At 35.6% G+C, this 26433-nt stretch overlaps 1 protein-coding gene across 6 annotated transcripts in view; it reads left to right on the top strand.

Moving 5' to 3' along the window:
• Positions 1–26433, top strand: part of SLMAP (sarcolemma associated protein) — a 153764-nt gene that overhangs the window by 84368 nt on the left and 42963 nt on the right. The window contains exons 4-13 of one of the 6 annotated variants that reach the window (XM_075549992.1): positions 4272–4308; positions 6029–6091; positions 8660–8755; positions 8992–9063; positions 10331–10471; positions 11329–11466; positions 13331–13499; positions 13589–13639; positions 14136–14186; positions 19658–19720. In XM_075549992.1, coding sequence (XP_075406107.1) covers positions 4272–4308; positions 6029–6091; positions 8660–8755; positions 8992–9063; positions 10331–10471; positions 11329–11466; positions 13331–13499; positions 13589–13639; positions 14136–14186; positions 19658–19720 — 881 coding nt within the window. The remainder of the gene's footprint in view (positions 1–4271; positions 4309–6028; positions 6092–8659; positions 8756–8991; positions 9064–10330; positions 10472–11328; positions 11467–13330; positions 13500–13588; positions 13640–14135; positions 14187–19657; positions 19721–26433) is intronic. The other 5 variants (XM_075549993.1, XM_075549994.1, XM_075549995.1 and 2 more) reach the window with 5 other exon arrangements.

Raw genomic sequence — 26433 nt, 5'->3', positions numbered from 1 at the left:
ATTCAAAAGGCCTGAGCAGTTACATACGTCATCATTTGTGTTCTCAGACTGTCCAGTATGGCTTGTGAGTTATTTTAGTGTGCTTCAGTGAAAGATATCCTGATCCCCTTGTTTCCACATTACTCTTCCTTGTCCATTTACTTATCGTTGTTTGTTTTTTGGCTATTTTTTCCTATGTGCCTGAACTTAAGCCACTTCCATCAACTTTCTTTTGACGTATAGTGATCCTAGTGAGACTGGAAATCTTTCTGGGAGCAGGCAGCCTTATCTTTCTCTGGATGAGCGACTGGTAGTTTTGAACTACCAATCCTGGGTTGACACTTACTAGACAGCATCAGCAAGTTTCCTTGGCTGAACCTTGGCGTCATTGAAAATGTTATAGTTTCATTGTACATCATCCGGCTGTTTTCGGCAGAAAGTTACTTTTGGATAGGCACTTATGTAAAGATGAAGGAAAATCAGTAATGTCTTTCGGGGTGTGTAATTCATAACTACAGTCTAGGAAATCCACAGAGACAGTTCAGTTCTCTTCTGTCCTATGGGGCCACTTTGTGTCTTTCCACTGGATAGCATTGAGGAAGGGAGGGAGGGAGGGGAGAAGGGAAGGAGAAAGTGTTTGGTTTAAAGGAGCCCTGTAAGATATGATGAATTAATAATTTATAAATTATCAAGGGCTCATGAGGGAGGGGGGCCTAAGAAAAATGAGGAGCTGATTCCAGGAGCCCAAGTGGAAAGCGAGAGTTTTGAGAATGATGAAGGCAATGAGTGTGCTTTACACAATTGATGTATGTGTGGATTGTGATAAGAGTTGTATGAGTCACAATAAAATAATTAAAAATAAATTAATTTTAAAAATAAAGGAGCCCCTGTGAGGTAATGGTTTATACATTGGTATGCTAATTGCAAAGTGGGTAGCTGGAACCCATGAGCTGCTCTGCAGGAGAGAGTTGGGGCTTTCTGCTCCTGTAAAGGTTTGCATCTTTTGAAATCCATGGAAGCCTATCTCCTCTGCCCTATGTGCTCCCTGTGAATCATTATCAACTTGAGGGCGGTGAGAAACTGGTTCAAAGTCTGATTCCACATATTCTGTGACTTGGTCAAGCCTCACTTTCCTCATTTGAGAAATGAAGACAATTTGGTGCCTATTGAACAGGAGCTTTATGAGAATTAGATAGGATTGTGCATGTAAAGAGCCTGGCACAGTGTCTGGCATATAATAAGCATGTGATGAATGTGCACGGTTTCTGTTATTGTAATGTAATATGTAATGGCAATTAAGGTGCTTTGAGATGTGCCAGAATCATTTGTAGCTAAATATTCATTGTGTGTGTGGAATTTAGTGCTTTTTTTAAAGGCTTAGAATATTTTATCTTTTCACGATTCAAAGGTTCATTATAGAAGTTACATGTTATAATGCAGGTAAGAAATGCTTAGGATATAGTTGTGCATCAGGCTGTGTGTCTCAGAGTTCTTTCAGGGTTGCTAATAAATTCCCACAGTTTGCTGTAACTCAGATAGCTCCAGCTCTATGAGTCTCTGAACCAAGTTCCCTAACTTTAGCGCCCAGAGGCACTCAGCTCCAACTCTGGGTCAGCAAATCACTCTGTAAGCTAGTCTTCTGCCCCAAAGCACTCAGTTTACTTCTACTGTGGGCTGGGAAGTCCACCTATCTCTCTCATGCCCTGGCTCCTGATTCTGTTCAATTTAATGTGTTTAAAGATCCTCAACGAGCAGTTCTCAAAAAATAAGCCATTTTTCTTCCTAGATTTTTATTATGTTGCACACACAAAAAATGTTTAATGAGAGAGAAATTACCTATAATCCTTTGGCCTAACTCTACATAGCTGTTTATTTTTTTCCTCTGAATTCTCTTATATTATTAGACTTTGGGGGCATGCCCCCTTTCATAATTTAAAAAATACACCCATCTAAAATAAAGCTAATTTACAAAATACAAATATATATCACTTATGAAATTATTTGTTAAACTTTTGAGCCTTTTCATTTGTTAACCATATCTTCTTTTTTTCTAATAGTTTTACCACTTCGTTCACATGTCATGCAATTCAATAATTCAGTCATATCAAGAAGAGTTATACAATTATCATGACAGTCAATTCTAGAATATTTCTTCTTCCTTATACTCATTGTTATTCATATAATTTTCCCTAATTGTGGCAAAAATGTACACAACAAAACATTCTTCCATTCAACAACTTCTACATGTATACTTCAGAGCTATTGACGATATGCTTCATGTTGTACAGTACAACCATTATTGATATCTTTCTCCAAATCATTCCACCACATTAACTTAAACTCATTGCCCCGTAAGCAACAGCTCCGTCATCCATGGTAACCATTGGTCAAGTTTGGTATTAACCATATTTTCATGAGAACAAAAGATTTTGCACTTGAGTCACTGAGAAAAATGGATTTTAACTAATCTGTTAGTACTAACAGCTTCTATTTAGACTTTTTCATCTCTTTCTATGTGCAAATCTGCAGAGAGACTATATCCTCAAAACGGTTCCCTCTGGATGCTGACACTGGTCATTGTTTCCTTTATTTCCTCACATTTTCCTTAATATGTTTAATTTGTATAACCAGTAAAATGAAACAGATACGTCTTAAATGTTTATTTCATTTTTATGTAGTAGAGAAGAAATATTTAAATTGTAAATAATATTTTAAAACCTACATTGAACACTTAACAAAGGTAAATTTGCTAGAGCCTTGTAATAGGCTCGAGTCTAGAGATGAAGAATTGTTAGTAGCAGTTCCTCCCCCTGTGTGTCTCAGCCAGCTAGGAGAACACAGACTTAGAATCCAAGTAGTATAGTATGGGCTCATTGGAAGTCTCTGAAGGTTATAAATTGGTGCTCAGGAGGGAAGTGGGTACTAGTACCTCGGACTACAGTTTTCCCAAGATTTTTGTGTACATGAACTCACTGACTTGGAATAACTTGTAGAGTGTTTGCAGTTACTCGAGTGGGATCTGAATGATGATCCCTGATTTTTCAGTTGTGCTACATCCATTTCTCAGCAGCTTATACATGATTGAGCAGGTGAAGCTAGGATCTTTATCCACTCTTGGACTAATTTCACCCACTCTTTAAGTTGAACATCGCTAACCTCGAGGGTAGTGGTTCTCAACCTTCCTAATGCCGTGACCCTTTAATACAACTCATGTTGTGGTGATTCCCCACAACCGTAAAATTATTTTTATTGCTACTTCATAACTGTCATTTTGTTACTGTTATGAATGAGGTGACCCCTGTGAAAGTGTCATTCAACCCTCAAAAGGGTTGCGAACTGCAGGTTGAGAACCACTGCCGTAGGGAGTGGAGCTATAAACAACGTGTAGGGATTGTGGGTGGCATCCTTGTTCTGTGCTGCTTCTCCTCACTCCCAGCACCTGCCCAGGATGTAGGTATCTGGACCTCCTTAGCTGTTCTGTTCCTTATTTATATAAATATATTTACTTCTCATAATAACCCTATTGAATTTATCTTTTTTTTAAATCTACTTGATGGATCGGAGGGTGAAACTGATAGTGTTTAGGCAGTTTGCTTGATACTACATAGCTGGTGAGCTGAGATGGAAATTAGATCCGATCAGTATGCATTTAACATGCATACTTACTTGCTACTATACTCCCTCTTTGTCAGTAAAATGTTAAGGCTAAGAAGGCAGTTGGGACCAATTAATATGGCTTAGGTCATCTTTAAAAGCAATACACTGTGTTTACTTTAATACATCCTGTTAGAGTGACATGGCTGGGTGGAGAAGAGCCTTATTGCTCTTTGATTAGCTAAAGTTGTTCTCCACCGGAACAAGTTTCCAAACCATGCAGTTCTTTCCAGTGGAAGTTGCTTTCAAAGATCGTCTTTATGGGAATGTTTGGGCTTAAAAAACTTTAATTTACACACTCCAGAACAGAAAATGGATTAATTTTACAAATGCTTCTTTTCCATACAGATTTTATAACCAAGGCATACTCTGCTGCTCTTATTAAATAGTGGGTACCCAGGAAGCATTTAATAATTGTTTAATTTTGAAGTTGTTTTTAGAAATACATTGATAAAAGCTAATTCATCACTTTGTTTCTTAAGAATTCTATATGCTTATGTTGAATTGTACTATAATTCATAGTCTTAAGAATTACATGAAGGTAAATGTGACAACTTTGGGGCATAAGATACTCGGGTACTCTCAAACAGTTTCCTCTGACAGGAAATTAGATAAAAATTCTAAATTTTACTTTTCAGTGTCATCCATGCCCCATTACCAAGTCCTGTTGACAAAGTAAGTTGCTCGCAATTGTGTTCAAATTGGTTTATTGCTTTGGGAAGTATTTTTGTTTATTTCTAATATGTTCTACCTAGAAGCATACATTAATTCTTTTATAGCAAAATATATAGAATATGTATAGCTATATTGTCATACAGTCTTCTGATATTTAATATCTAGATAATTTAGAAAACTTTATATATGTTTGGCATTGGGGGCAGGGGCAGGGAACGACTGTTGTTTCATGTGATCTGTTGCCTGCGGACAAGGAATACTTGCTTTGGGTCTACCTGGAGGTACTCAGTAGTGTTAACCACTTGTTTTTATTCTGAAACATTGTTCTGTCTAGAAAAGTTTATTAAAACTATCTACCCAAATAGTTCCAACATTCGCCCAGACATGAAAATACTGACTTACAGAAGTTATTTTATTGTTCTTGAAGAGCAGTTTTAACCTGATTTTGTCTAGAAACTTTGCATTAATTGTTTTTAGAAAATGTCTGTTTTATTCAACATCCTTGACGTTAATGGAGATATACTGAATTTTCTTAGTATTGTAACTAAACTATGTATATTTTTATTTTTCACTTTTGGGAAACATTCTACATTTTTAAGTCATTGGAAGAAGAATGAAAGCCTACTTAAAACTAAAGTTCTCTGTTAGATTACTTTTTTAGAAATAAAAAGTCAATTTCACCATAGCAATACTAACTCCAACTTAAGCAAGAATTATGTTAGAAATATTTAATTTTGTTGCTGCTTTAGGACTAATCTTAAAAATAAAATAATGCCTCTACTTTGTCATTTCTATAAGGCATTAATATATATACAAACATACACATGTATACTTTATATATATATAATTTCACACACACACACACACACACACATATATATATAATTTCTGATCTTAGTGAGACACGATCGTTTTAACACTGGGTTTGGGAGTTTTGAAATGTAGATAAACATTACAACAATTACAACAATCCATTAGCACAGTGGTTCTCAACCTTCCTAGTGCTGTGACCCTTTCATGCAGTTCCTCATGTGATGGTGACCACCACCCCCAACCATAAAGTTATTTTTGTTGCTACTTCATCACTGTAATTCTGCTACTGTTATGCATCAGACAACCCCTGTGAGAGGGTCATTCAACCCCCAAAGGGGTTGCGACCAACAGATTGAGAACCGTTGCTTTAGAGGCTTAAAAAAAAATTATGCCATGCTTCTATGTTCACAATCTTGAAAAATTCCCTATAAAAGACACATTTGCTAATACTCTTAAGTTCTAAGCACTTAGACTGTTTGTAATAGTTAAACACCATTATTTTACACATTTCAACCCTAACAGCTACTACTTAGTTTTTTAAAAAAGAAGATAAAAAACTATCTTCATGACTTGTGTCCATTGGACAAAATTTTACTTCATATCCTACCACCGCCACATATGTACAAATACTTGAAAATATCTACATTGAAATGAATTGTGAGTTTTCAACACATTAAAAACAATTTAAAGATTAATTTTAAAGGAAAGAAAAAGACCTACTAATTAGGAAGTATTTAGAGAAGGCTATAGTACCTTTATGCTATGAATTTGTAGTTTGATTTGTCAGGGAATGTTTGTGTCAGTAGCTGTGTTCCACCCTGGTTAGTTTGAAAAGTCCCTTTCATTTTGTATCTGTGATAGACATTAAAGTCCCTGTGTGACTGAAGACAATGCCATTTTGTTCTAGGTTGCTGCTAACACTCCAAGTATGTACTCTCAGGAACTTTTCCAGCTTTCCCAGTATCTACAGGTAAAAGTGAATCTTGAGAATTCGTTGTTTTGAAGGGCAAAATCAAACAACCTAAATTTGATTTGGTCAGCTTATAAAAATGGAAAAAGAACTATTGACTAGATATACTAATATAAATCTTTATAATAAGAATGAAATATTTAAAATATGAAGAAAGCACAAAAGCTTAGAAAGTATAGAGGAAATAAGATTCTGTACAAGAGGGGAGGCTGTTCCAAAGTAGTTCTTTATCCATAGATGATTTTTAAATAAAATTATAACTGGAAACATTTTGTTTATTTCATAATAACAACTAATAATTACATAACACCTATTATATACCATCTAATACTTTACTTTTATTAATCTACTTAATTCTCACCATTGTCCTATAAGATATTTTATTTCTATTTTCATAGAAGTAACTGAGGGACAGTGAGGTTAAATAATTTATATACCATGTATCTAGTTAGTAGTAGAGGTGAGATTTGAACTTATCAGGCAAAGCCCCAAGTCTGTGCTTTTAACCACTATGCTTTGGGATCTTTAGAATGATACTTGGAAAAGCTTTCTAAAGACGTTAGCAATGTAATTAAACAGCAATGTAAATCTCTAAAAAGGAAACAGGTGTTAGATTTTTTTCTGGTTTTCATAGAACTGGGCTGGATATGATTCTTTGATGAGGGAGTATGGTTAAGCAACAACCTGGACCAGAAGTTAGAGATTTGTGATTTTATCTGGGATGCACTACTCAGTTCTCTCAGCAGGCCTTCGCTTGTTTTCTGTTGATTAATAAACCAGTCCCGAGTGCCTACCGTGGAACTCCACCTGGCATAAAGTAATGGTCCATAAATTACCTGTTACTGCCAAGCCTTTCTGACTGGGCAGCCTAATACGTGTAGAATAGACTGTGCTCCGAGAGTTTTCAGTGGCTGGTTTTCCAAAGGAGATCATTAGGCCTGTCTTCTCAGGTACAGTTGGTAGCTGAGCACGTGAGCCTTTTGTGCCATTCAGGACGGCCAGGGTCCCTAGAAAGCATACTTGGAGTATAGTTGTATTTGAAAACCTCTGCTCTAATCAGAATTCCCTGCGTTTAATCCTTGGCATTAACTTATCACCTCCTACGAATGTTGTATTTTTCTCTTTTGTGCCCCATTTCCCTCCTGTATGAGAAGAATATAGTAATAGTACCTCCTCACAGCATTATGGTGAATAATTGAATACATGGAAAACTGTGTTTGGCACATAGTATGTACTATGCAAATGTTAGCTGGTTTGGTTTTTTTTACCATTTCTTTAGGGAGGCACATTAATTGATACAGGTTTATTTTATTTTCAAAGGGGAAAGAAAATGTAAGTTGTAAACCTTTTGATTTCATGCTTCAGAACTGAAAGAACATTCCTCGAAGTTTTAGATTTCTTTCATGTTCATGGAGTTAGGAAACAAAACAAAATTGAGTTAAAAAGGTGAAATTGCACCATCTAGTGGAAGTAAACTCTGAGGAATTCGTATTTGGTGGTTTTGTTTTTAAGTAAAACTTGTAGCACCAGTACAATATCTCAGATACTAGGAATGTTTTAGGTGCTTAAAGTAGCCTTGGGAAGTAGTGGCTTTAAATTAAGGCTGTATTTTAATGTGGGTTCTGAAGGATAAAATTTTTATTAGATTTTACTAGGGATAAAATTTTTATTAGATTTATAAATCTATTGTGCTTGGTTTTTGTGTAAGAACTTCTAACTAATTAGAGTATGTTTTTATTTATCATTTATTGACGCTGTGGAGCACAATAAATTAATATATTAGCTCTGTGTGCTGTGTCTGAAGCATAGACTTCTTTCCTGAGGCGGCTCCGAGGTGTTATAGTAGGCTGAATGCTCTCTGGATGATGACAGGAGTAGCAGAAGTGAGTCGAAAGGTGTGCCCCAACCATGGCTGCATGGTCTGTGAGCAGTTTGACCTTGGCGTTCCGTGAAGGAGACTGTCTTAACTGCTGTCAGATGTTAAGGAGTCACTTAGTTGTCGAGCTTTGCTAGCCAACCTCTTTCTCTTTAAAATGCTCCTTTGGAGCTTCCAAGTAGTTCAAAAGTTTCATAATTCCTCGGCCTTTATAATTACATTGAACTGGCATTTGGTGGGCTCTTACTTATTTTTGGCATATTCTGTTGCGGCTAAGTAATTTCTCTTGGTATGTCATCAGGGAGAGAATCGGGACATCTCAAAATGCAATAGCCTGGGAGAATAAAGCAATCTCTCTTGTTCTAAATTAATCTCAGGTACACAGCTTTCACTGGTCTGTGTGTGTGTGTGTGTGTGTGTGTGTGTGTGTGTGTGTGAGAGAGAGAGAGAGAGAGAGAGAGAGAGAGAATTCCCACAAATTGTGAGTACAAAAAGGGTGGGTAGGGAGGTAGGTGCCTTGGTTTCTATGTTATAAGGAAATTACAGTGAGAATACCCCTAGCTGTAATAATTAAAGCCCAGTAAATTATGTTGGAGGTTAAAATGCTATGCTTAACAATTATGTAAAGTATAACAAGGTACTTTCACGTTGTGGTACAAATTGGTTAATTCTCTTGGGGTTTTTAATATTAGGAGGCCTTACATCGGGAGCAGATGTTGGAGCAGAAGTTAGCCACGCTGCAGCGATTACTGGCCATCACCCAAGAGGCTTCAGATACCAGTTGGCAGGTATTCATAGTGGTCTTGATATTCAAGAAGCATTTAAACATAGCTCAATCTTTCCTAGATATTAAATGAGCCCAAACTAAAATCTTACAATAGGTAAGACAAAGGTTTTTCCTACCCAATGAATAAACGTGGAAAATTTAGCATTTTTTAGTGAACACATTATCTTGCATGGATAACTTTATATTTAGTATTTAGTTACTCTGTGGTTTGATTTACACTTAATTTTTCTTCAACAGGCTTTAATAGATGAAGATAGACTCTTATCAAGGTTAGAAGTTATGGGAAACCAATTACAAGCATGCTCCAAAGTAGGTATCAATCTTTGTACATAAAAAAAAGTACAGGGTGTTCATATAGCTTCCTTTACTTGACTGTCATTTTTACTAGATGCTGGACATTTTTACCATTCTTTTTCATATTTTGTCATTGTGGAAATTGTCAAACGCATTTGTAAGTGTAAAGAATTGGATGATAAGTACACGTCCCTCCTATCACAGTTGATAATTGTTGAAGAAACTAGAGGTGATTTACCCTTTAAGTTTCCCTCAATTTGGATTATTATCTAAGCAATTTAATTCTCCCTCCCCATGAGTTAATAGTTTGATCAGACTTAGATTTATTTTCTTTGTAAGCCTAGAGCACGTCATAAATGATGTGTGTCCACTCCTCAGAGGTGCATAATCTAATGTCTAGTTACTTCTCTTTTAAAAACTGTTTGTAATTATTGATGAACGTTGATAGATCCATTATTTCATTAAAGATTGCAAAAATGATGATGTTATAATTCTTTAATTCCTTCATTTATGAAATTCATTACTTCTATAAAGAAAAATTTTTACCTTATTAAGTATTTGGTTATTCTGATGTTCTTATAGAGAAAAAGGATAAATGCTTTTTCCTCATTTTGTACTATATTTTAAAATAATGAGTACGTAGGCAGATTTTCATCCACTAAAGAATGACATTTGAGACATTTTCCCCTTAGTGTGTTTTAATCTACCGTCTTATTTTTCTTACTGGGTACTCAAAATGATCTCTCTTTGGCCCTTGGGAGCCCCTTCTGGTTGGTTCCTAAGTCCTTTTGATAGAACTGTGGAAAGCTTTAGGAGTTTCTCGCTGGCATACCAGGAAAAGATGTTCGTGTATGGACATTGGGCCTCTACTCAAGTACTCCCTCAACACAAGAACACTCTGTTTGTTCCAATAACCTGGCATTCCTTGATGCTCACCTTCCCATGCTTTTGAAAGTAACTGATTGTTTTTGCCTAGGATTGTAAATACTGTGGCTTCGGTCAAGATACAAATTATATGAGTAATTCATTTTGTGTACTTCAGAAAATTCTCAGCTGCTTTCAACATTTTTTTTTCTGTTGGAAGGATGAGTTAATAGATTTTTGAATTCATAATTCACTGATACAACTTTTAAGCAAACTTTACTTAATAGTGGGCCAGTATCATTTGTATATATAGGTACCTTAATGAGAAATTTTTAAATATCATATTGTTAGCTTTTTCAGATGGTAAATGCTCTTGTTAAATATTTGGGCTATAATCACACGTTTCTTTTCATCCTAGAATCAAACAGAAGATAGTTTACGGAAAGAGCTGATTGCGTTACAAGAGGATAAACATAACTACGAGACAACAGCCAAAGAGTCCCTGAGGCGGGTCCTTCAGGAGAAAATTGAAGTGGTTAGAAAACTTTCAGAAGTCGAGGTATCTTCATTTTAAGCGTATTAGATCCATGCCCACTTGTTGGTGACTGAGGAAATAAAAAGCTAGTCAAGAAGTCTTACTATTTTTACTGTGTTTAGCATTCGGCCACAGTACAGTGAACTATGATGTATTCTGTAGAGCTAATCACCTATCACTTAGTTTTTCTTTTTTTAGCCAAGGATGGTCATTGTAGACTAAAAACCCATATCATATGTTTTTTAGAAGGGATAATTTTGGAGGTTCAAAGGGAGAAATTATCTCTGAGGTGCTCTAGGTTTTTTGAGGAATAGCCATAATGTGATTATCATTGCTTAAAAGTACCTCAAAACAAAAAAACCCCTGATTCAGAATACAACCTATTCCAATACTGAAAAGCCACCACAGCTACTTGTGTTAAAAGTTTTAAATGGAATACTTTCTTTAACAATTTCATCTCATAGTGCCTGACTCACTGTCATGTCATTAATTTGAAATGTAAGGAAAGTCCATAGCTCTCTTCTGCTTTTCTTATTAAATTAATTACTGTAATGATAATATGCATTATTAACTCAGATTTCAACAATTGGTAAGCTTAAAATGTTTTATAGAATAAAAGTCATACTACAGCTGGCCTTGAGAAAGGCTAATTATAGTTATAATCTCATCCTTATCCTGCTCTATTCCCCCCAATTTTTGTTTGATAATTCTCTTTCAGTGTGTATATTGAGCATATGGAAATCCTTAACATTATTTGACTCAGGCTTATATGAAGACCAGGGCAAATTGTGATTTAGAAGAACCTTTAGCTATACTTTGTATAATTTGAATTCAGAATGTGCATTTATTCTAAATAAATCACCTGTAAACTTGAATTGCAGCGAAGTTTGAGTAATACTGAAGATGAATGTACCCACTTGAAAGAAATGAATGAACGGACTCAGGAAGAATTAAGAGAATTAGCCAATAAATACAATGGAGCAGTTAATGAGATTAAAGATTTGTCCGATAAGTTAAAGGTATGTGTAAATTAATAGTTCAGTCACGTCAAGAAGAGTTGTACAATTATCACCACAGTCAGTTCTAGAACATCTTCATAATACATCACCCTCCCCTCCCAGCTCCCCATTCCCTGCCATTCATCCAAGGAACTATTAATTCATTCACTGTCTCTATAGACTCACCCATCTTGGATTCCATATACAGAAAACATTGTAAAAACAAACAAAACTAACAGTAATAACAAAATAAAAGCCTCAATTAAAAACCAGAAAATGTTAAAAGCTACAACAAACTTAAAACAAATCATAAGGGAGATCAAATGATAAGGTGCCAGTAAAAGTCTTTTTAAGGTTATATATAAATTAGAGGTATATAACTTAATAGCTTAAAAATTTAGATCTTGCTGATAAGTGTTGATATAAATATTGGTCACAATTGAAATTTATAGGTCCTTGTATTCCATTTTAAGAGACCCTGGTGGTGTTGCTGTTGAGTATGCATTAGGTTACTAATCACGAGGTCAGTGGTTCAAACCCACCAGCCACTCCACAGGAGAAAGAGGAAGCTGCCTGCTTCCATAAAGACTTATGAAGTCTTGGAAACCCTATACAGGGTGACTTTGAGTCAGAATTGACTCAGTGGCAGTGGGTATGTTTTTGTATTATTTAGTCCAACCCATATTGCCATAAATAACTATAAGTGTATAAGAGTTAGCATATTTCTTTTTTTTAAATCATTTTATTAGTGGCTCATACAACGCTTATCACAATCCATACATACATCAATTGTATAAAGCACATTTGTACATTCGTTACCCTCATCGTTCTCAAAACTTTTGCTCTCCATGTAAGCCCCTGGCATCAGTTCCTCATTTTTCCCCCTCCCTCCCTGCTCCCCCCTCCTCATGAACTCTTGATAATTTATAAATTTCTGTTTTGTCATATCTTACCCTGTCCCTCTCCCTTCACCCACATTTCTGTTGCCCGTCCTGCAGGGAGGAGGTTATGTGTAGATCCCTGTAATCGGTTTCCCCTTTCTACCCCACCCTCCCTCCATAGCATATTTCTTCTGTATGAAAATGTAGTTAATATGCTGCAATAGGTGTCTTTTGGTGTGCAATCAGAAGTAGGTAATAATCAGCAACACCTAAGATATTCTGGATTTTTGTTGCTATTGTTGCTTTAAATCTTGAGACGGCTCATTTTTAGACAGCTCCAAAGGGAAAGCTCATATACGTCAGTGCTGGCACGTAGCCAATGGTCTCACTGTTTGAAGTGTAGTAATATGGAGTGATGACTGCTTCCACTGCATTCCCTGAACAAAAGCTGAGGGTGCATTTGAGACAGACTGGACCATAGAGTAATTAGTCCTGTAAACTATAGCTGGGTTTGTGAGGGCGCATCTGCCTATATTTGAACCATGTATTGAGCGCCAAGAAGATACAGTCAGTTGTTAAAGGAGAACAGAACACACTTCTCTTTTATTTTGTTTGAAATTTCAAAATACACAACACTTTGTAACTTTGATTCAAATGAAAATAATAGTAATTTTGAGGGGAAATTCTTATTTCCATTTGCAAATGTAGAATCTTTCACTTTGATCTTTTCTATGCACATTGAGCAAGCTTGCTTGCATGGAAAACATTAATGTTTTTCTTCTCTTCGGTGGTATGTAAGTGAGATTCCAAAGCTGATCACTTTTTACATCAAGCCTTTGACTTTATCTTCTTTGCCAATTTAAAAAAAAGCATCACAAATATGTTCTATAGGATTAAATAACCTTCCTAAGAGATTTAAATGATGAAGATTGTCTTGGCTTGCGTCTCTTAAAACCAAGGTCAGGTTTTATTAATAACTGAACTTTCTTCATCATTTTCAACAGGTAGCAGAGGGGAAACAAGAGGAAATCCAACAGAAGGGACAAGCTGAGAAAAAGGAACTACAACACAAAATAGATGAAATGGAAGAAAAAGAACAGGAGCTCCAAGCAAAAATAGAAGCTTTGCAGGCTGACAATGACTTCACCAATGAGAGACTAACAGCTTTACAAGGTAAGTCAGCTCATTTAGAAGTGGATTTGGTTTGGTTCTTTTTTTCTTTTTATCTGTGAAATATCTTTTTCTTGGACTTTTATTTACAGTACGGTTAGAGCATCTTCAGGAGAAAACTCTTAAAGAATGCAGCAGCTTAGGTAGGTGTCATCCGGATTCCTTACTTATAGCTGAGTCTTAGCATTAAACTTTTGACCTTGTTTACTATCTCAAACTGGATTTTTCTCCTTTTTTAAGAGCAAGGGCTATTTTATTAGGTTTAAAGTATACTCTTTTAGGGGAAGTTTATTTTCTTTAATATGCTTAGTTGCCACCAGTGGGCACTCTTGCTTAGTCCTTGAGATAAATGACCTTTTTGCATCTGACACATTTTACTTAGAGATATTTAAATACAAAAATACATGAACAGTAGGATCCTTTTTCTTTTTGTGGTTCATTGGAGGCTACCATGCAACTGAAGTTTTTCCTGTGATAGAAATTGACGCATTGAACCCTTTTTGTAAAAAAAGAAAAAAAATTTAATTGTTCTACATAATGTCAATGTAAGTAGGAATACAAATGCCATGATTTTACTTGAGACCAGTTTTAAAGTAACACTTTGATTGATCAGGCAATGATGCACTGTCTTAATCCTAGGGATACAAGTCGATGACTTCTTACCTAAAATAAATGGGAGCACAGACAAAGGTAGTGTAAAAAGCTTACATACTTTTCTTTCATAATATCCTTTTACTATTTAAGCAAGATAGGGATACCAGGACTTTTAAGGCTTTAAGTATTTGAAATGAAAAGCATGATATTCACAGACCACTGAATCCTGTCTTAAAATCGTGTTTGCCTTTATTTTGCAAGATCTAGTGCTATGACGATATCCTTTGTTATATGGAAATTTCTCTTATGTAGTAAAAAACTTATGAATTTCAGCAATAGCATTGATTTAAATAATTTTGTCACCACCTTCTACTCCCTCCTCCCCACTATAAATAGTATTTCAAAGAAATCTTGTTTCTTCAAGCTCTACCTCCTGGAAATAATTGATTCCCATTTCCAATGTTAGTGCCATCTCCTCTTGGAGCTTCACTAGGAGTTTAATTATCAGTCCGTTGAGTCCTTGCATGTATCATAAACCCTATCTTAGATATTCATCTGTTTCATCAATCACAATCAGAACACAGTTATCATTTCTGCCAATGAAAAATCCTTAATTAGTTTTGGATCCATGTCTTTTATTTCTGAGTTACTTGGGTTTTCTCTTGTCTCAAAAACCTACACCTACTATTGGCTACCTCATAGTGTATTTTTTACCCCATTCCTTCTATATTTCTTTTGTCATTACAACTTCTATTCATTTTTCTCCCCATCCATCCAACACTAATTGAATACTAACTGTGTGGCCAGAGCCCACACTAGATAGATCCTTAGAGGAATGAATTAATAGAACTACTTTTTGTGTATATATTTACAAATTGTAAGGCTTTCGTTTCAATTTTTATGTAGACCATATATTTCTTCCCAAACGTAAAAAAATAAAATTTACTCAGCACTCCCCGACAATTAAAAACTTTGATATTTTATCCCATAATCCAGGAGAAAGTGTAGGTATCTACTTTGCACTCCTTGGGTCAGTCCAGCACCTCTGAGTGGGGATGTCACCCACTTTGGGAAACTGATAGAGATAGTAGCGGAAGACATCAAGGGCAATATCCAGAACCTATTTTTTCCATCTATCGGGGGATATCTGGGATAGCTTTATCATCTTTAGACGGCAGCTAAAATCTGATAAAGTTTTTAAGGTGTAGTTCATAATCATTATACAATAATTACTAATTGCTATTCATTAAGTAAACCCATGTAGAATTATTTATCTTCTAAAAGCTAGTTATAAAAAAAAAGCTAGTTATCCGTAAAAGTTTTTAATTTCTATTGTCATTTTATGTTTATTTCTCTCCCTCTGGCATGCACCTTTTTATTCAGATCCATCCTCCTCTAGACTTGAGCATGATTTAATTAATAATGAATATTGATCCAAGGTAGGACCCTTATAGTCCTCACTTAGAGAACCCTCTTTTGTACAACCATTGTTACTGTTAGAACTGTCAAATTACTACGGTAAATATTTGCCAATTCCAATTGATTTAGATGAGAACAGTTCTAGATGGCAATTTGATTGACGTTGAAATATGGTATCTTAGGTATGTAGCCATCCCTATGATAGTATATTTGGTTTTTGGTAGTCATAAATTAGGTAGTGAGAGAATGACTAATGATGTTTTTAAAGAAAATGAGTAGTAAATTTCTGGATATACACAATCTCTTATACCAGATTTAGTTAAAGAATGGGCTTTGGGACAGTATAGTTTTCTTTTGAATCACTTATGATATAATAATGACCCAACTCTCAAATTAATATTATTTCTTCAATGAACCCTATTTTTGAAATTAATTTAAAGTATCCTGGGATAGCCCAGGTTTTTGTTTTATAAGATTGTTTTGTATCTTGTCTGTTAAACACAATTTAAAAATATCTTACGAAGAATAAAACAGTGCTTTCCAACATATATAATTTGAATCTTTCTGGTAGCCACATGTTAAAATATGAAAACCAACAATTATATTTTTATTTGACCCACTATTTGTAAAATATTATTTTAACATGCCATCGATATTTTAAAAATTAATGATTTACTTTTTTTTCATATGGCTTTGCAATTGAATATGTACTTTTTTCTACTTACAGCACATACCAATTTGAACTAGCCATCCTTAAAGAGATCAGTAGCCACATATGGCTAATGTTAGATCAGATATAGAAAATAAAAATTCATAGAAAGCATATGTGTCAGAGTAAAATATATTTGAGTACGTCTTTATTATTTTTTGTTTCTGTCATGGTCTTTTTTTCTTAATACTTACAACCATATTTAATGTTAATAGATCCCATTCTCCAATAAGTCTCTGATTGATTCCCTTAACTTTTATATTTTTAGTAAAATGAATTCTCAAAGGCCTAAATTCAAATAATGAAGTATTAAAAGTGTCATGATCCAAATCCTTTACATATACAAGATGGCTTCAAAAATGTGTAGAAAATTTTCAGTATATTTTAATCCCATTTTCCCACAAGCTTTTGAAAAGCTACCCTTGTGCTGAGAGACTTTTCTCTCGGGTTTTTAGGAAATGCCTTTGTGTGAAAGAGATATAGGTTTCTTAATACTGATTTTAGATCTTATCTAAGTCATTGTAGTAAGTATTTTAATGTAATGTTGGGATATTTAAATCAGTCTAGAAAAAGTGATTTTCCTTATTGGGTGATAGTGAGATGTCCTGCTTTAGTGAATGTCATCTAAAGTCCTTTGGTAAAATTTTGTTTCAGTTAAGGTTCATAATGCCTTATAGTTAAGTTAAAATTTGCTTTCAAATAAGCTTTCCTATTTAACAATGATGTATATATAACTTGAATTCTGAAAATGTGGTTTACATGACATTTATATCACGTAATGTCCTACTGAGACTTTTGGTTTTCTTGACTCCAATTGGCAAATTCTATTAATTAGATTTAAATTTTTTCCCTAACTTTTGTCACCCTTAGATTTTACCTTTCTTATTTTGTGGCTGTGTTGTATTTCTTTGTAGTATTCTAAGTATGTAATTCATTGGACTCTCAAACATGAGCTTTACCAAACTCCACCCCCTCCCATGTTTTTATCTTGTACTGGTGGTGGCTGTTCACTGGAGGCTCTATACTTCATGTAACTAAGCAAAGGATAACTGTAGATGTGACTAGAGTTAAAGAAGAAGGCTGACCGGGTGGTGGCCAAGAGATGCTGAGGAGTGATCAGAATAGCAAGTGCTGTCTCATGTAAAGTTTATGCACAGGTGAATAAGAGCAAGGTTGATGAGATGGGGAAGAGAAAGAGGCTTTCTCATCAGAGTGATGCTAATTCATGTGTCCTCTCTACCAAGTTTTTGTACTTTTGCACCTTCTAAGTTATCGAGAGCCATTGTCGAACAGAGGGTTAAGCATTGGTCTGCAAACCACAAGGTCAGCAGTTCAAGTTCACCAGCCTCCCAGTGGGAGACATGAGGTTTTCTGCACCCATAAAGACTTACCGCCTTACAGTCTTGAAAACCCAATGGAGCAGTTCTGCATTGTCTTGTAGGATTGCACTAAGTTAGAATTGACTCAGTCATCATCTTGGAATATATGATCAAAAAGTGTTGTTTCTAGGGTTACGGTTCATACATGCACAGGTTTCCAAGCAAAATGTGTTCAAACATGTTTCTGTGATTAGTAGATGGCTGCAGACAAGTAATACACCTTGTCTTAATCTCATTAGTGTGCCTTCCTGAAATAGGTTGCATTTTGTGCCATGGGAAAAAATTATTTTGAAGCTAATTTCAGTTTTTTAATAGAATTCAAATGGACGTGTTTCCAAATCACTGAAGCTTTGCAACAAGTTTATGAGAATATTGCCCACTTAAAACAAAAGTTTTTATGTAGCTCAAATATTTTAAGGAAAACCAGGATGATTCAAAGAGCCAAGAAAGGGAAGACTATCAACTCTTTATGTGAGTGAAATAATTTCTGGTTTGAAGTCCAGAAACTGGTGGATGAAAACCGTAGAATTACCATTGATGTGAGGCTACTGAAGTTGGGATTTCAGTGGTTTAGCATTTTCAATTTTAAGGGAACATCATGATCTCAGCAAGCTTTCGTCTGGATGGATGCCCAAAACCCTGCAGTTTGAAAATCAGCTAGTTCAAAGAACCTATTTTTCCACCAGTCTTTTAAGCAAGGCAGATGAAAGCTTTGTCTTCATAGGACAATTTTTAATCAGGGACATTTTGGATCAAGAAAGCAAAGTCAAATCCGAACAGTGGCTTCTCAGGGGATCTGCTTAGCCAGTTAAATTCAAAACATAGAAGTCAGATCAGAAGGCAATGAAGACCTTTTGGAGGGGAATTCCAAAATGGGAATCTTGACATTTTCTCAAAGGACACAGGATGATCGTGGGGGCTTTTTATGAAGACCTTTTTTAACATTGAGAACTGCAATGGTGAGGAAAAGGTCAGGGAAGTTGCACCTAGAATTTCTTCTTCTTCTGTCGACACCAGGTTCTTGCTCATTCTTCCAAAGGGTAGCAAGGGCTAGCATAGGAGAATTTTATTGGGAAACCTTACCCTATCCACTGGCCTTTTCCCACTGGACTTCATTATGTTCCCGAAACTCATCATAGGAAGGAGTACAAGTTGAGTCCATTGAGGATAGCACAACTTCCATTTTGACACATAAATTGAAGAGCACAGAATTCTTCAAGGATGGCTAGAGAAATGGAAACACCTCCTTCCGAAGTGGATAAACCTAAATGGGAAGATGTTGAAAAACAACTTGACAATTTACTTTAAGAAAGTGTTCTGTAATTTTGTAGCATTATTTTTTGAATTACTCTCATATTTCTAAGGTGACTTTCCATTGGAAAGGTTATGCAGATCTGTAATTGAAGGATATTATCTAGATCCAGATTTAATTCTTTGAACCACAGCAAACAAAGATGGTTAATTAAGGAACAAGCTGAAATTTAAATAAAATGGACAAAGTTTTGATTGTCCCCATCCATTTAAAAAATTTAAAATTCCTTTGACCTGAACAAAACCATCTATTTAAGGCATTACTTTATGGTGCTCATAAGGTACTTCTTTTTACCTCTTAACTAAGGTGAATGGATTGAAGAGGACTAGTAGAAAACATTTATTTGAAAATTGATTCAGCAATAACAAGTAATAATTATAAAAGTAATTAAAGGTGTTAAGCTTTTGTGGAGAAAGAGACATTTTAAAAGTGAAACTTTTAAAAAAATTATGTGAATTTATACATATATACACACATACATATGGTTTTCTTGAGCTTTTTGTATTAAAACTGCACCTTTAAAAGCTGACCATTAGGGTACAAATGAATGATTTTCAAATTAATTACAATTTTTGTCATGAACTTTTATTCCATTCTAACATGTATCTACTTTTAGTATTAAATAAGATATACTTGACTTCTATCAGTCTTACCAAAATTACTTATGTAAATACAGTTCCTACCTTTGCGGTTGGTTTTCAAAGACAGCATCAAACTATGTCCTTAAAGGTGTTTCTTTCTTTATTAGAGTACTTGCTTTCAAAGAGTGGCGGGGACTGCACTTTTATTCATCAGTTCATACAGTGCCAGAGTGAGTACAGAGTGTTTTCACACCAATTTTAATAAAGTCAGGGACTAAAACTGAAGAGTGAGAGGGAAAACGAGGGTCTTCTTGTTTTGGCCTAAGCAAGAGGGGCAGAAAGGGCCATCTTCAGATAGCAGCAAACCTCTCTTTGTGTCTCTCTTGGAGAAAAATGCAATTTTTTCCATAGCATTTCCTTTCATGTGTAGCTGAGCATTTCATGTTAGCATGGGGGTGGGTGGGTAGAGGAAATATAAGCTTACTTATAAAAATGGTTTACTGTGCAGGGATGTTTAACTCCTAAACTTTTTGTTTGGATACCCAATGAAGAGTAATAGTAATAATTTGTTTCATTTTCTGAATTTGATGTTTACGTTTTTGTTTTAAATAAAAAGAATGATCTCGTTTGGCACTTAATTCTGAAAATGGCCCTCAGGATAGCAGGAGCTCCGTGGGAATGTGTTCCTCGTTTTATGGTGCTTCACTCTGTTACACCTTGCAGCTACTGTGTTTGGAATCAAAGGTGTGTGGCAACCCTACAACAAGCAAATCTTTTGGTGTCATTTTCAACAGCATGCGCTCACCTTGTGTCTCTGTCACATTGTGGTAGTTCTCAGAGTAATTTCATTGTGGTGGTCTGGAACTGAACTTGGAATATTTCGGAGGTATACCTGTAATAATATGTTGTCTTATAGTCCGGCATGTGCTACTGTCTACCCTGGAGAGTTATTTATGGCTGCCTTGAAGAATATTTTAAAGATACCTACGTAGGCTAACTTTTGAGATAATTAGGTCCTCTACTGTATTCTGAGAATAGTAATCACTTCATGCTACGATCAGCAGCAACCATGAGGGCGTAAATATCTTTTGTTCTTTTAAGTGACATCTGGACGTCACCACATATAATAAGGTTTGTTGATAATGGTTATGCTTTTTCCTGTATAGCATGCATTTTTCTTTTTCTTCCCTCTTTCTTTTTGAAATGAGGTTTCAAAGTTTTTATGCTTATCTGCTTATTTTATGAATATTCACATATGTTCTGTGTTCAGCCCTACAACCTCAGGAACATAGCCAACCCTTGCTTACATCTAGTAATTACAGCAGGCAGAAATCCAAATGTGACATTCCCTCCAGAGTCTTCAAATAGCAGTTTTAGAAGAGCTTCTGTTTTTTGTCAGTTTTAGGTATTATCCTGTTGAATTTGAATTCATTATTGCGTTAAGGCAATTTATTTAATAAACATTGCATGTTGCCACTTAAATATATTTTATGTAACAATGTTTTATTAAAATATCTTCTGATTATTAAATTTATTTTATAGAAAATTAGCATAGGGATTTGGGACAAGATCATTGATATTGATGTCTGCCTAAATAACTATAAATAAATATATAATGTAAAATAAAATTATTGGGAAGGATATACTTTTTATATGTGATGATTTCTTTGATAAGTTACCTATATCTTTAACATTTAGAATTAATATTTTGAGCTCAAAGAAATAGAACAGAATTTATTTTTTTAATGTTTTACTGAATTGCCATTTGCAAAAAAATCTTTTTCACACACACAAAATCCTTTCTCATTACTTCTCAATGTTTTAAAAATATACTGGTTACTTAGTGAACATCTTATTTAAAATATTGTTATAAAATTTATGTAAATCTTAGTTGTAATTATAATGCAGAACAGTATGTTTTAAATAGAGAGAAATGTATCTGGAGATTTTTATTACAGTATAGGAGGACATATGAACTAAATAATATTCAGACATAGATAAGATAGATAGCCTCAGTCTTTTCCATGGAGTATTAGATAGCTAATAAAAATAAAAGTGAGGATTATCAGGACTGTGTAGTTAGATGGAGAAATGTTCAATGTGTGGAGTAAAAATATAAATATGATTCTGTGTGGAAAGAACAGAAAAATGAAAATAGGCGTATTTATTGGCATTGTAATCCATTTATTTTGAGTGCGAATAGTGAAGGTTTGGACTGTCCCGTTGGCTCCTGATGAGTAATTAGCAGGAGCTCCGTGACTGAGTGAGGAGACGAGTTTCTTACTTTAAGTTTGGACAGCCAGTCAGGATAAGCAAATCATTTTAAATAAATTCTGTTTTATTTCTCCGAGCTCAAAATATTAACTCCTGAGTGTCCAAAATATAGGTAACTTGATCTGGATAGCCAGTCAGGATAAGGGCATTTTGTTACTTTGTGACAAGCACCTATCTTAGAAAATATTGTGTTTAAAAAGTTTTATCACACGTAAGACAAGATAAGCAAAAATCTTACTGAGCTAAGTTTTTTCCCAAGTACATTTGAAACAATTTTGGATTATTCATGGGCAAGTGTTTGTTGCCACTGTTTTCACTGATCGGCTTGAGCTGCATTCTGATCCTGGTCACTAAGCAGATATTTTGTGTGCAGTGAGCTGTCCATTGCAGTTCTCTCACCACTGTTTTACAATGCAAATGTTAGTACACAGTTTGCATTATTTATTATAATTATATAATCTAAATTCACCCTGTTTTAAAATTTACCAATCAGATCTTTCACTTTGATGTGATTCTTCATAGGTAGCTCTCTCAAGGGATATAGTTTTCAGTCATACACATGAATCTGCAAGAGGGTGACTTGGTTCTTGGCTGTCTTCACTTACAAGATGATTTTGAGGGAAATAAAGGATTGGCACACATTTCAGCGTGTTTTCCTTTTATGGTAAAACAGACTTCTTGTTTCTTTTACTTCTCTTTTAGGAGAAAAACTTTTAATCCCAGGCAAAGAAATCAGACTTTGAGCAGACTTAAATATAACCTTTGGCCTTATTCTAGAACTATGAAGTAAAAAATTCTGTATAAAAAGAGCTTCACTACTGAAAATCTAGAAGAAACAAGTAACTTTACTAAAACCTACTACAAGTTTTACAAGTATTTTCCTCAGACATGAATTTTCTCCTTATTTCTGAGGCGTTTAGTTACACAAGGCTTACTGTACAAACTTAATGGATACATTAAAACTGCTGTGTGCCACTAAGGATGTTTTCTGAGTTAACAAATTGTTTGCCTGTAAACTTGTTTCCTACATATTTCATTCTGCTACTTGACTACCCTGTATGCTGAGTGAAAGATGAAGGCTAAAAGGTGGAGGAAGGATCTAGGGGTATAAAGACCTCCCTTCAGGCCATCACTTGGTGGCCTGTGCTGCTGCCTGTCAGGAGGCGTTCTCTCCCCACTAGAGAGGGGGAGGCAGCACAGCTGGGTACCACACAAACATTCCTAAAGGGAAGCCCCTCACCATCAAGGGCACATCCCTCTTGATGGTTGTTAAATATCCAGAAATAGGCCTCGTGCCTTTCTATTGTTAAATCATAGGACTCACCATACTATGTACTTACTTGTTCTTTATTGATAATTAGAGCCTGTTTTTTACCTGAAGATCTAATTTTCTTAATATTTCAGTCTTAATACACACCCCACCCCCACCCCTGTGATGTGTTTTTCTCCTTAACCCACCTCCTAACCCCATTTTGAAGTTAAAGTCATTATCAGTGTGTGCCGGGAGAAAGATGAGCCATTCTGTCCCCATAGAGAGTTTCCCAGTCTCAGAAACCCACAGGACAGGTCGGTCCTGCCCCGCAGGCTTGCTATGCATGAGTCAGAGTTGACTCAATAGCACTTGAATTTGGAGTTTTGTTTGGATCAGTGGTGTCTGCTTCTTCCATACCCCCCTCCTTTCTCTGAGGCCATGCCCTCAAATACAAATCGCCTAATTTGGAAGATTGCATTGAATTCGTGTGGCTCTTGAGACTTACTGTTTACTTTTCATCACTCTCTGCGTTCAGCCTTTCTGAACAATTCCAGGACTATTCTGATCACATATTCTAATTGAAACAGCTTTTTCATTTTCATTTTTAAGCCTTATTTCTCTCACCAAAGCAGTTTGTTGATGGCCCAGCATAGAAACGTTCATGGTTCTTTTCTCATAGCGCACTCAAGGGAAAGAAACAACTGGATGTTGCAGGTTGATTGTTACCCTTTTCGGTGGTTGCATATTGAATCTACGTGATCTGGGCTTGGTTTCTTCACTGTGTCTGTGTTAAATGTCCTTTTAGGCAACTTCAGCTCATTTCTACTTTTGGGTCTGTAATAGAGTAAGAAAGATCTTGATGCGAATCCTCACCCAGTCTCTCCCAGTCTTTGTGATTCTAGGCAAATTATTGAGTCTATATAAACATGATTTCCTCATTTATAAAATGAGATAATAGTATCTACCTAATAGGATTATTTTTAAAAAGAATGCCAGGCACGTAATAAAAGTATAAAATAAATGGTAGCTCCAAAACCAAACTCACTGCAACCCCATAGGGCAGGGTAGAACTGCCCAGGTGTGTTTCCAAGACTAACTCTTCCTTATGGGAGGAGAAAGCCTGGTCTTTCGCCCACGTGATAGATAGTAAATAGAAAAGTATTTGAGAACCTGCAAGGAGTTTTTAATGGAAACTTTCTTACTGAAGCAACCTTTTTTTCCTATCATTTTATCCTGTAACAAAGCAATGAAAACTGGTAGATCTAGCTCAATTATTCCTTTAAGTTCTGTTTTTTTCCCTGATAATTGAGAACTTACTGTACATATTAATTACCAATATATCTGCCACTTTTAAAGTTTGGATTCATCTGTGTTATTTTGATGTTCTAGTCCTGACATTATTGATTGAATGAAATCCAAACTTGAGAGCAAGGAAGGTTGGAAATTATAGCAGCAGTTTAGCTAATCTCATTTAGATTAACCCAACCCGCCTGTCTGTCAGTTTGTTTAAGATCCCTAGGCAGCGGACATCAGGATCTGAAAGTGCTTCTGGTTTAGCATGTTAATGAGCTGTAGCTGTCATGTGAGGAAAATAGCCCCTTGACTTGACTTTAAGACCCTAAATCCATTCTTGGCGTACCTTTGTTTCCTTTAAGCTTCTTTTGAATGCACTGTTGGATTAGTATCACATTTTTATATTGTGCCATGCAGTAATATGGGTAGAGCACTATTTATTTCTGTCAGTCAAGAAGTAAACGTGGTTATGTCCTTTTCAGTCTTTGGAAAGCTTTGGTCGTATGTACAACTCCATCCTGTGTTTTCTGACTAGACAAAGTGCTTAGATAATGGTTTTCAAGTATCATTAAATGTGTTTGTTTATACAGTTCCACTCCTTGGTAGAATCCTTATGGAAATACCTAGACATGTATACAACCAGTCACTGTAGAGTTAACTCCCAACTCATTGTGACGCTTTGTATTTGAGAGTGTAACTGCCCTGAAGGCTGTCAGGGGCTGACTTTTGCAGAGTAAATCTCTGGATCTTTTTCCCAAGAACCTCTTGTGGTCAACTGGAAGTAGTACAAAAGACCGGCATTGGTCAAATTGGGGGATCATACAGAGGCGTGTTCAAGAAAAGAGCCTGGCAACAAAAGAATACGTATGACTATTTAGTTCATATTTAGAGGTCTGACTATAAAGAAATGGAAGATATTAAATCGCATTAAGGTAGAGTGATCGCTGCCTTTGTGTGAGGGGGGAGGTGTTTGGGTTAGGAAGAAGGATATTGAAGAGATTTGGCGTTAGGGGAAAGTTCTAAATTGGGTTGGGCATTTGCTTTATAAGAACAATTATTAACCTGTACATTTATATTTATGCCCCCTTATTGGGGTTATTTATTATCTCTGTAAATAGAACTTTAAAATAGGAGAAAATGAATAATTACTTCCCTGAAGTGTTTCTAAAAAAGGAGTTTAAAAAAAGAGTACCAGTATTGTTCAACACTTTTTACATTGATTGAATTTATTTTTAAAAATAAATCAGCTAGTGATAAACACACTGAAGAAAAATGAAAGACTATAAGGAGACAGGAAATGGCAGAGGTGTGATTCTCAACCCCTTGGGAGATGGCACTTCAGTTGAGATGGGTGGATGAGGTATACATGTATGTAGGTGGACTGAGGAGGGGCTTTTAGAACCAATGCCTTTAGAAAGAATGCCTTGTTTTCTCTGAAGCGCCAGATAAAGTATCTTATGCTTTGTTGGCTATAGGGTTACAGAACTATCCTACTCTGCTATTGTAGTGAAAAGCAGCCAGAGACCGTCTATAAATGAGTAGTCTTGGATGTGTCCCCATAAAACTTTATTCCCCAAACAGACAGAAGGCCAGATTAGGCCCCCATGTGACTGTAGTTTGCTGACCCCTGAGCATATGATAATGGTTGGGACATCAGATTTTTTGCCAAGAGTGAAACTCAACTGAAACGACAGAACAAGGTTGTAAACAGTAATGGGAGAAGGGCTACAGAAGATAACAGATGTCATTAAAAATTACAGAAGGTGTAGAACAGATGTGGGTTTTCACTTTCTCTAAGAAGTATGGAAGAAGTAAAAAGGTCAAGTTAAAACTACGACTCCAGTATTTGAGATACTTAGTACCTCTGAAGCAGGACAGGCAGAGGAGCAGGGTGGTGCTGGGAGCAGAAAGGTGAGAAATCGATACAATGGATAGTTTGACCCACCCCATTTTTCCTTCCTCAATTCATACTGAGAAATCTTACTTTCCTCCCATAAAAAAGATTGGGAGATCCCATTCTGGAGAATCTCTAGTCTAGGATACATCAGCAGAATTGAGCATCTTATTGGCAAAAGGTGGCCAAAATCAGTGAAAATCTGTGTACGGAACCAGAATGTTGGTCAC

Source organism: Tenrec ecaudatus, chromosome 5, assembly GCF_050624435.1.
Source record: "Tenrec ecaudatus isolate mTenEca1 chromosome 5, mTenEca1.hap1, whole genome shotgun sequence".
Taxonomy (NCBI): Eukaryota; Metazoa; Chordata; class Mammalia; order Afrosoricida; family Tenrecidae; genus Tenrec; species Tenrec ecaudatus.
Note: the sequence above shows the minus strand (reverse complement) of the source record. Positions and strands in the feature narration are given on the sequence as shown.